The sequence below is a fragment of the Theropithecus gelada genome, chromosome 2 (genome assembly GCF_003255815.1).
Source record: "Theropithecus gelada isolate Dixy chromosome 2, Tgel_1.0, whole genome shotgun sequence".
Taxonomy (NCBI): Eukaryota; Metazoa; Chordata; class Mammalia; order Primates; family Cercopithecidae; genus Theropithecus; species Theropithecus gelada.
The window spans coordinates 137,851,544-137,863,544 of record NC_037669.1 but is presented as its reverse complement, the minus strand read 5'-3'; the positions used below and the strand labels follow the sequence as shown (position 1 = coordinate 137,863,544).

The 12,001-nt window shown below is 38.0% G+C and overlaps 1 protein-coding gene across 4 annotated transcripts in view; it reads left to right on the top strand.

Annotated features, from left to right (window-relative positions):
- ARHGEF26 (Rho guanine nucleotide exchange factor 26) overlaps window positions 1-12,001 on the top strand; it is a 142,551-nt gene that overhangs the window by 107,446 nt on the left and 23,104 nt on the right. For all 4 annotated transcript variants that reach the window (XM_025375553.1, XM_025375554.1, XM_025375556.1 and 1 more), the window contains one exon: window positions 3,278-3,432. In XM_025375553.1, coding sequence (XP_025231338.1) covers window positions 3,278-3,432 — 155 coding nt within the window. The remainder of the gene's footprint in view (window positions 1-3,277; window positions 3,433-12,001) is intronic.

The window sequence follows — 12,001 nt, the reverse complement described above, 5'->3', positions numbered from 1 at the left end:
ATTAAATTCTTTAAGAGATATAAAGGATTGAAACAGACCTGATTTGTAGTAAACAAGCAGAAAACATTATTGAGATGCTTTATCAGAATATTTAAATAGATGTGGATGCATTGAAGAGTGAATGGGATGTGAAGCATTTGAAGCAGGTTAGACTTTTCATTCCAGAAGCTTGACTATCAAGAGGATAGGGCAGTGATGATAACTAGAGGATACACAAAGTCAAGGGACCATTTTAGTGATAGTCTTCAGGATAGTTTGCAGGAAGGGAGCCAGGAGGGAGAGAATACTAATGAGAAGGGAGTAAATCAAGGGAATAAGGCCTTAGAGCTGAAAGCAGGGTGTTGAAGACAGGAGAGCTTATCAGATGGGAGGAAAGAAAATGATGGTTGTAGAGAAAAAGCTGGTCGCTCAACCAAGATCAAAAACCAGAGATTAGTTTGTGTCTCAAATCCAGTGTTTTTTCTCCACTAGAGAACAGCTTTCTTTAAAAGTTGCTTCTACAGAGTTGGGAAGAATTTTTTTTTTTTTTTTTTTTTGTCTTGCGATGGGTTTGGCCTTATGAATAAGCACATGGAGAAGTTGAGGGTTCTCAGGCTGCATTAGGAGACATACATTCAGTGTGGTTGAGTGGAGTGGTAGGATGTTAGTTGACAGAAGGCTTTGCTAGTTGCCATTTGGGGGGCCTTGCTGATGGCCCCCCAGTGGAAATACAAGAAAAATCTTTGTGTAATAGCGGACAGTTTGGTGATTTCCCAAAAATCTAAACATAAGAGTTACTACTATATGACCCAGCAGTTCCACTCCTAGGTATATACCCAAGAGAACTGAAAAGAGATGTTCAAAAGCATATACACGAATCTTCATGGCAGCATTATTCATAATAGCCAATAAAGTGGAAATAGCTCAAATCAGTGGAAGAATTGATAAACAAAATGTGATATAGGTATATAGTAAAATATTTAGACACAGAAAGGAATAAAGTTCTGATATTTACTATGTGGATGAACCTTGGAAATATTATGCTAGGTGAGAGAAACCAAATTCAAAGATCACATGTTGTATAATTCCATTTATATGACACGTCAAGTATAGACAAATCCATAGAGTTAGAAAGTAGATTAGTGGTTGCCAGATGCTTGGGGGAGGAAGAGTGGGGGATGACTGCTCAGTGAATATGGGGTTTCCTTTTGAGGTAATGAAAATGTTCTGCAATAATGGTGATTATTGAACAACACTGTGAACATACTAGAAACCACTGTATTCTATACCCTCTGAAGTGGTGAAATGGTCAATATGTCAATTTCATGTTATGTAAATTTTATCTCAACATAAAAAAAAAATTTGCTGTTCAGCAGCTCTTTCTTTTCTTGCTGCCCCATAAAATTAGTTACATTTTATGCCAAGGCTCGTTTTCTAGGATGCTAGGTAATAGAAAAAAAGAATGAAAAGTCTGTGCTCTGTAGGCATTGCATCAGTACTGTTTAGGATATATCTTTGTTCATGAATTTCTTTTCTAGTTTCTGGTTCACACTTTGATTCTAGTCTCAGCACTTCCGTACTAGGGAAATTGACTCATGCTCACTTTGGGCTGTTCTGATTTCCTTTATTTTGATCATTTTAATGTCTCTTCTTTAATTAAACCTATCTGAATGAGTTCAGTCTTCTAACAATAAATTTGAAACATAAACTATATATAATATTGGATTTTTGTTTTCAAAAGAAATATAGATGTATTGAAAACTATTGTCAATTTTAGGTGTTTATAGATAGAAATTCAGTTTTGCCCCTAGTGGAGTATGAGGACTCCATAAAAACTAATCTGTTTTAAAAACAATAAAATAATTGAAAAATCTCTGTTTCTCCACCCCCTAAATCAGAACAGTCACAGGGCAGCATGTACACTGAAACTTAACCATAATACTGTGCTTGGTTCATCTTGTAGGGTTACACGCAATAGCAAGATAGTCCTGTGTTTCCTGTAATTACGGCCCTTCAGCCGGACCTACCCTGACACAAGGTGACCTCTTGTATGTGCTGCCTAGTCTGCCGGAGTTATCTAAGCAATCTGTTGACCTTTAAGGTCTCAGCTGTCTCTGTAGGGTAATTGTCTGTTTTCGAGATTTTAGGGGTTGGGAACTTCATGAATTCCCTTAGCAGCCAGTTTTGAAAAGTTTGGGGTTAGCCATGATCTTTTATCTTCATTTTTTGGACCTTCAGGAAAATAGTATATAAATGATAAGCAATCTTCTTATAAAAGCTCTTTATAAAGTTTAAAATAAATTTGAAATCCTTTCTTAGACTTCTCATTTCCTCTCTAATATCCTCAATTTCCTTTAGCTATTTATAATTATTATTTCCTGAAAAGGGTGATGTTTGATTGCACCACATTTCTGCATTATATTTTGTGTACAAGAACTTTTGCTTGTTTTATGGATGTAGTCTTTTAAATCAGATTTTTGGCAGTAAACATTTCTGGTAACTTAAAAAAAAAAAAAAAAAAAAAGCTTTCAAGGGTAAGGATTGTTCTGTAGTTTTGAGAGTTTTCCAGTTGGCTTGTACAAGACAATAAAGAAAATAAAAAAGCAGTATGCTAATTTTTTGGATACAGCCTTTTCTATGATATAATGATTATGATGGATTATTTTGGAAGAACCTCATTTTCACAGCCAGAAAGTAGTATGATGCTTTCAGGGACAGACTTCCATGAAGAAAGCTACCATGATCTTAAGAATAGGTGTTCTCAAGAATATGGCTAAATAGATAATTTGTAGACAAAAAAGCATGTAGGTTTTTCTCTTGAAAGAAACCTTTTTAGTTCATAAAGTAAATGTAGACTTTTATATTTGTCTCATTACCTACAGTTGTGTTTTTCTGTATGTTTAGATTCTGATTTGAGATATTTAAAATAACCAGTTGATTCTGATAGATTTTATTCCTAGGCTTTTCAATTTTAAGTAACTCCTTACTTTCTTTTTCAGTTGAGAGTTAATAGAAGGGTCATGGTTTTTTTATTGATCCAGTAACATTTTCTCATTGAGTTTTAGTTTCATATTGGGAAGTTAGTAGTTTTTTATAGTAGAAGATATATTGTTCTTTTTCATTTTTTCTTGAATTTTCTGTACTTCTATATTTATAGTTCAGTCTTATATGCCTATGAAACAGTGATGCATACTATGATAAGTATCATTTGTTTGAATGCATGTTTTAGATTTTCCTTTCAGTAATCTTAAAAGGATTTCAATTTGGTTTTGGTCACTGAGTTTTTCTCCTTTTGTAGCCTTTTCCTTTAGTCTCCTCTTCCCGGTGGTTGGTAAAAAGAGGTGAATTGACAGCCTATGTAGAAGACACTGTGCTTTTCTCAAGAAGGACATCCAAACAGCAAGTCTACTTCTTTCTCTTTAATGACGTGCTCATTATCACCAAGAAGAAGAGGTAAGTCTTTATCTGGTGTTGCTGACTAGACACTCCAGTTTTAAAGTTCTGTAATTCAGATGCCTGTTAGGGTGATCATTCTTTAAAAGCTAGAGATGTTGAAAGTGTAGTTTCTACATACTGAATCATAATTGCATCTGTGCTTCACTTTCTTTGAATTGCTTATATAGTTCAGACTTGAATCATTATCTGCATCATAATTCTTGCCAACCTCTACTGAGCCAGTGTTCTAAGCATTTTACACATTTACATCACATAATTCTTATGATATCCCTGAGAAGGTAGCACTGTTTTTATTCCCATTCAGTGTTTTTCAGACTCCTTCTACCATAAAATTTTTGTGTAAAACAGAAAAGTTGGTCCAGTTGAGAACAGGCTGGGGAGCAACTCTAGTGCTCCTTTTAACTTAATTTAAAATGCACTGCTTTTCATGATTCTTATTCTAAAATATTCCCCTGTGACTGGGAAGGTGTTAGCCATACTCCCTTCTGAAGGGAATAAAGTAAATCATTTGATTGGCAGAGTGTTTGTTCTTCTTACTCCGGGCTTCTAGTTGTGTGTTTGTGTCCAGCTCCAGTGAGATGTCCATGAAGAATATTGTAGAAACCTTTTCTTTCCAGTCTTTCTCCTGTCAAACTGTTCCTGTTCTACACACACACCCCCCGTCAGCTCTGCCTTTCTCTAGGGAACATACTTTATTAAATGCACTGAATACATGTAAAGTCCTACGTAAATATTCCGTCTTTTCTAGAATATGAACTTAGAGTGAAAACATAAATCTGTGGGCTGTGATTTCCACATATGAGGGAAACGATGGTGGGCTGAATTGATGTCACGTGGTGGGAGCAGGGGTGGTCCTGGAGTGCAATTTAGGCAAGGTGAAGAGAATTATAGAAACAGATTCCTATGAAAATACAAAATAAATGTCCAGATGTATCAGAAATAATTAAATGCTAGTTCTGAGCTGCTGACTTTGTAGCTTGAAAATTCAAACTAAATTAAAACAGATTGAGTTTTTCTTTTTGCTCCAGACCATATTATGAATTATTTCAGTTGAGTGGCTGTCCAGCTGAAATGAGATGTTAGTATGTTCTTCCCTGAAAAACCATAATATGACAATGATACATACATTAAAATTCTGATAATTATTTTTCATACTTAGGAAAATACTGTTTCCATATCTCCAAGGAGAAATTATTTCTCTTACCTGGAGTAGTCTAAATACTTCTAGTAGCTAAGTAATTGTTTTTTTCTTTTTTTTGAGACGGAGTCTTGCTCTGTCGCCTGGGCTGGAGTGCAGTGGCATGATCTCCGCTCACTGCAAGCTCCGCCTCCCAAGTTCAAGCCATTCTCCTGCCTCAGCCTCCTGGAGTAGCTGGGACTACAGGCGCCCGCCACCATACCCAGCTAATTTTTTTGTATTTTTAGTGCGGATGGGGTTTCACCATGTCAGCCAGGATGGTCTCGATGTCCTGACCTCGTGATCTGCCTGCCTCAGCCTCCCAAAGTGTTTTGATTACAGGCATGAGCCACCGCGCCCAGCTGTAAATTTTATAAAGATGGGAGAAGAATTACAATTTTTATGTTTCTGTGTTTTGTTGGTTTCCTATGAGATAGCATTTTTCCTTGGCTTTCTCCAGGATGTTTTGTTTGTAGAGGAAAGTAATTATATATGTCTCTTCAAATGCCAGAACTCTTGACTTTTAACATCTTCCAGCTGTTGAAATATTTGTTCTGTCTCAGTGGACCTAGAGGTTTAACTAAACTTTTGATTTAAATGATAAAATGTACACTGACAGTACCAAGCCAAGTTTAAATATAAATGTAATTTCGATTATGATGACTTTGGTGACTTAATGAAAATATTAAAGGTATTTAAACCAGTACAGTGCAACTTTTGTTCTTGAATTTGCACAGAACTACTCGGTAAATATAGACTATTGAAAGTCAGAATTATGGTAGATGCTCTTCTACTTAGCAGCATACTTTGCCCTTCACAGATGGTTTTGCCATTGTATTTAACATTGCTCTCCTAGCTATTCCACATTTATTTTCTCAGGTAAATTTGAACTTGCATTATTAGTAAAACATAGAGCAATGCCACTGGGAGTCTTTGATAATTTTTTTTTTTTTTTTTTTTTTTGGAGACAGAGTTTCGCTGTTGTTGCCCAGGCTGGGGTGCAACGGCGTGATCTCTGGCTCACTGTAACCTCCATCTCCCAGGTTCAAGTGATTCTCCTGTCTCAGCCTCCTGAGTAGCTGGGTTTACAGGCATGTGACTACGCCTGGCTAATTTTGTATTTTTAGTAGAGACGGGGTTTCTCCATGTTGGTCAGGCTGGTCTAGAACTCCTGACCTCAGGTGATCCGCCCGCTTTGGCCTCCCAAAGTGCTGGGATTAGAGACGTGAGCCACCTCACCTGGCCTTTTTCTTTTCTTTTCTTTTCTTTCTTTCTTTTTTTTTTTTAAGAGCAAGATATACAGCTCCAATGGAGAGGACAACCTGAGTACCTAACTTGACCTTTACCAAAACTAGAATTTTCTTGCCTTACCAATTAGTTCATTGTATTTCTAGGGTGTTCTTAGGTAATAATATTGGAGACCTAATTGTTTATGACCTGAATATATGGTGAGGTGACATGCAGACCACAGAAGCTTGATTCACAGACTTGGTTAAAAATGTACAGTATGCCTGACCGTATTTATATGATAGCTTCAAGGAGGTGACTGCAAATGCTTTGCATGCCAGAGGCAACAGTAAAGGAGATACAACAACCCTGAACAAGGCAACAATTTAGGCTCGGCCACAAGTTACAGATAAGGAAAATCACCTGTGCCAGCGCTTGAGGACTGATCTATCCACCCACTGCCTAATTCTAATTCCAGGTTTCAGTCAAGGAACTTAGCCGCTGGGCTTCCAGTGGTTTTCCTCTTCAGGGAGGTTTTTCAGCTACTGGGAAAGGCTGCTCGGGAGGACAGTTACTCGTCCTCCTCCGATCCAGACTGGCAGAAGTTTTATGCTGAGCACATTCCATAGATTGCTGAGGTGTGTGGCCCCCTCAGCTTCACAGTGCATGTATCACTGCTAGTGCTTGTAAAGCTGGCTTGATGAGTGGCCATGACGTTGTCTTCGTTAACAGGAATTTTCAGTTTTTTAGAAAAGATAGTTTATTTTTATTTTTATTTTTTTTTTTTTAGAGACAGGACGTTGGTATGTTGTCCAGGCTACAGTTCAGTGGCTATTCACAGGCAAGATCATAGTGCACTGCAGCCTCACACTCCTGGACTCAAGCAGTCCTTCCACCTCAGCCTCCTGAGTAGCTGGGGCTGTGGACACATGCTTTGGTCTTTAAAAGTAAGTTTAAAGTTTTCATTAGCACTGGCTGCTAGTGAGTCACTCTGCTAATAGCCTGGTTCTACCAAATTTCAAAAGGATACATGATCGACTACTCTGGATGAGGGATGAGAACATGAACACTTTGGTATTTGAAGCTTTGACTGGAAGTTATCTGGGAACGGCAAGAGCAGACTTCTCAACCTCGGCACGATTGACATTTTGGGGCCTGATGTTTCTTTGTTGTAGAGGGCTGTCCTGTGCAATGTAGGATGTTTTAGCAGCATTCCTCGTCTCTATCCACTGTTTGCTAGTAGCAGCCCCCTTGCACCCTAGTTGCGACAATCAAAAATGTCTCTGGACGTTTTTGCCTAATGTCCCCATGGGGCAAATCCCTGCTAGTTGACAACCACTATACTAGCATCGTAGTAAACTAAACTAGCTTTGCCTTTGGAGTAGTGAAGCTGTGTAAATCTGTCAGACTGGCACAGCAAGAATAGTAATATTGTATTATAAAAGTAATTTATTGTCAAGTTATACTTATAGATTAACAAATAACATTATAATATCCAATATGTGCCTAATAATAACTTATTATAATAAAGACTAATTACAGACTATACCTTCATGTATAACCTTATGGTCTAAGTACTGTTGTCCCTAGTTTTGAAATACAAAACTGAATCCAAGACCTAACTAGGTTCAAACTCCTAAAAGGTTTATTTTGTAAGATATAGTCCCTTCTATATGGCTTAGGTCTTCTCTACCAATTTCACCTGAAGCTAAAAGCAAAATTTTCCTTCCTTTATTAGTTTCCTTGCTGTGTTAGTTTCCTACAGCTGCTGCATCAAAGTGCCACAAACAAAGCGAGTGGCTTAAAACAGTCAGAATTTATTGTCTCACAGTTCTGGAGGCCAGGATTATTTCCATTTCACAGATGAAGATGCTGAGGAAAAGAGAGATGAAATATCTTTTTCAAGGTCTTTCAGCAGAGCCAGGATTCTAATCTGAATCTTTGTTTCCATAGGCTCAATTTCTTTATGTTCATTACTTCTTCATTTTATTTTTCTAGAATATTTCACTTTTTCCCTCATCCTATGAAGTTATTGGGGGAAAAAAAAGCATAGAAACTTATATCTTTTTTTGTTTTTTGGAGAAACATCTTTTCCAAAGTAAGCTTTTGAGTATTTTTATAGTTCTATTGGTTGTAGGAGAAAACTAGAAGCAGTACCAAATCATATTTGTGAGTTTTCCTCTACCATTATTAGCTAATCTAGCATCAGAATCTGGGGAAGAGTTTCCCTTTGATAACATTTCCTTCCTGCAGACATTTAAGACAGGAGATTTCTACTTCCTGATTTCTGGTTCCATAAATACTGTGTATATTGACATAGTGTGAGCGCCATGTTACAACTTTCTAAGTTTTATATAAAGGTTTTCAAAATTTTTAATTTTTTTTCAGGTTTTATAAAATTTTCTGTAATAGCAAACTACTAGATCATTATCATAAGGGCAAGGACTTAAGTTCAAACTTGGATTTTCCCAAATAGTTTGAACACCCAGTGGCTTAAAATTGTGCAGGCTCCCTTGAAAGGTTCATGGCCTGGTTTGGTTCCTTTTTTTTTTTTTTTTTTTTGCTTTTTCCATGAGAATGCTCTTTCCTATTATAGAAAGCTGGAAACCACCTGATACCTGTCTTCTTCTGGGGAAGTTAAGAGTATCTTGGCTAAAGGAAGGGCAGTAAGAATGATTGAAAGCTCCTTTGTTCCTGGAACACATGAAGCTTGGTTATTTCTGACCATTTTGGAATTGAGTTCTAAATTCAAGATAGCAAGATGGGGTGGAAAAGAAATGAGGGCCCTGTTTCCTTTTTGCTTTTCTTTTTTCTTCCACTGTCCTATGCACCCTTGATTCCTCTGATGTTACGAGGTGTTGTTTCCTCTGCGTCTGTAAGGAGAGTTGGCATTGCTGTTAAATGTTGAAATCTGCCACTACTGAGAAGCACAATATTGATGTCTGGGGTCAGAAAGAACTGAGCTCAAATCCTGGGTAAATTACTTCTCATCTGTCAGAGCCTCAGTGTTCCATCTGTAATATGGGGATAATAACATCTTCATCATGGAGTTTCTGTGAGAATTAATGAGATAATGCACATAAAGCTCTTACTAGAGTGGATATGAATAGTCCTGCTAAGTAACTGATACATACTATCATTAAGATTATTTTTGGTATTATGTTTCTCTCTCTAAAGATTTTGCCATAAATCAAATTATTGCTCTTCTACTTCTAGAACATTTTATTGTTTTAAAAAATGATTTTCAACCTTTATGTAATTGCTACATAGCTGAAGTTATGGCTCACTCTAGGACCAGACCTGAATGTATGGCCTCCAGAGCACGAGCAGTTTAGGGATAAATGACTTTAACTCTGTGCCTTTGCCTCCTCAGGAAACCCATGTCAGGCGGCAAGTGAGTGAGGAAAAACTATTGGTCTATTTTTATTCTTTTATAAATTGGTGTAAATCATGTGTACACGTTGTAGTAGCAGTTTTGTTTTTATTTTTTGCACTGTTCCTCAGTGATTAGGAGACACTATAACATTGCTGCTGAAAAATGTGCAATAAATAGTATATTTTTCCTTTTTATTGATGTAAGTCAGTGGTATGGTACTCCTGACTTGGAGTGTGGGGTGGCTGTATAATTTAGATAACCTTGTTACCCACTTAAGAAGCTGCCTGCCTGCCCTTCAGGGCTTGCTTATTTCAGCTTATCCCAGGGAGAGAGCTTCAGAAAGGTACTGACAGCCTCTCAGAACTGTGCATCTCCTCTTTTTCAAGGACTATGGGTTCAGAGCATCCCATGGGCAACCGCAAAAGTGCTGGGCTGTGGCATCTGGTAGTCCTTGGTGACAGGGATGGGGCTTCCCAGCCCTTTTCTGGGTCACTGGCCATCTTTTTTGTGGCAGTGAATCATAGCAGATGCTTATCATACTAATGAACAGGGATCCTCATCTCTACTATTGGCTATGTTATTAACAATGAAATAGGATGTATGTGGCATGTTTGTTAGACTTCAGAATTATCTTGAGGAACTGAGCAAGTAAGGCTATTTGAAATCAGTTTCTGGATAAATATTGTGCCTTGTTTTGCTGGTCTGAGCACTTGCCAAATTGCGGATTTCTTGACATGGGCATTTAACTGTAATTATGCTTGGTCCACTTGCACATTTGCAAAACGTATAATTATCAGGCTTTTAACAAAACGTCAGGCAGTTTAATGGATGGCGTTCTGTTAGGAGAGTAAAAAAAAAATAGCTGACATTTACTGTAAGTTAGGCATGATTGTAAGAGCCTTACACACAATGAGGTAATACATGTGTTACCTCATTTAATCCTCTCAACAATCCAGTGAAGTTGGTACTGTTACTCCCACTTTACAGATGAGAAAACTGAAGCACAGAGAGGATCAGTAACTTGCTTGGGTTCACAAAGCCAGTGAGTAATTGGGTTTCTTTTTGTTTTTGTTTTTGTATTTTTTGAGACGGAGTCGCCCAGGCTGGAGTGCAGTGGCACAATCTCGGCTCACTGCAACCTTCACCTCCCGGGTTCAAGCAATTCTCCTGCCTCAGCCTCCCGACTAGTTGGGACTACAGGTGCTTGCCACCACGCCTGGCTAATTTTTATTTTTTCTACTGTTAGTAAAGACGGGGTTTTACCAAGTTAGCCAGGATGGTCTGGATCTCCTAACCTTGTGATCCACCTGCCTTGGCCTCCCGAAGTGCTAGGATTTCGGGTGTAAGCCACTGCGCCCGGCCTAAAATTGGGTTTCTTACCAGACATTCCAAATCGTGGCTTAACTCTTACCTGCTGTGCCGCACTTCATTCCTTTAAAATTGTATATTGTTCCACTAACAACATGTTAGTAGTATAATTCTAAAACCAAGCTTTGAAATGGAAATCAACCTCAATCAAGTGAAAAAAATGTTTAACTCCTTGACTGAAAATAAATTTTAGCATAAATTCAATGTCCTTCATCCCAGCAAAGTTTGACTAGAGTGTTTCTATTCCATTTAAGCACACGATTAAGTGTGAAGGTTTAGGAATCATGTTTTTTAGAAGGAGAAGGGAAACAAGTTGAAATCTACAGAACACTTTTTCTCATACATATATTGGAGGAAAGTAGGAAGAATTTCCTTTGATCTCATAAACCCCATTAACTCCTGTGTATCAGTGCTACTGGGCGGAATGTTAGAACCATTAAATTCCTCAGAGGGATTTAATGCATGACAGTCTAGAAGAGGATCTTGGAGAGTGTCCCCAAAGAAGGATGACTTAGAAATGTCACAAAAGGCATTAGAAGACAGGGAGTTTCAGGATTCACAGTTGCTCAGTGTCACTAGATTCTGTATACATGCAAAGAGAAATAATGGCAAAATCCAGGTGTTTAATTTTGTGGGGTGATGGGCTATGGTGGCCTTCGGAAGCCATTTCACTGGCCTGTAAGCACAAAGGTCTGAGAAACCGCAGGCAGCTGCTAACTCAGGAAACATATTGTCGTGGCACCAGCATATTCTAGTAAATATTCTTTTCAGGACAGAGAAGCTGTGTGAATGTTTTAAAGCCTATGGAAAGGGAACTACTGAATAAGTAAAAAATAAATGTCTCTATCTTGAGAATACATGCCAAAAATCATATGACTATCAATGCTGTGATAAGTCTCAATAGCATATTTTCTTTTAATTAAACCTTTTTACAAAAGGAAGAACTGGAAATGCTGCTTGGGTTTCCTTCTGTTGGGTTTGGGCTATAAAAGAGAGTTCTAAAACAATGTAAGCGGGTATGTGAGAGTTATACCCACAGCTGGGGCTGAGAGATGTGGATTGGGGGAAAGCTGGCTTGTGCAGTCTAACCCTTTCCCTTGCCTCCCCATCACCATCCTTCCTTTCACTCTCCTGGGTGCATCTTGGTAAACTAGCCTATTTTCCATTCCTGTTCATCCGTATTAAGTACCTAAAATGCTTGCTAATAAGGGTTAAGATAAGAACTCGCCCTAAGGTATGTACATGTTTAACAGCACCTCTCTGACCACAAGGCAAGCCCTTATAGGTCTGTATCCTGCAGAAAGACCTGTCTTGTCACTTGCTTTTTCTTCACAACTCTTATGTACCCAGAGCTTGGGTCCAAGGAAGTATCCTGGTTTAAGGAGTGAGATTGGGATCCACATTTAAAAAAATATTTG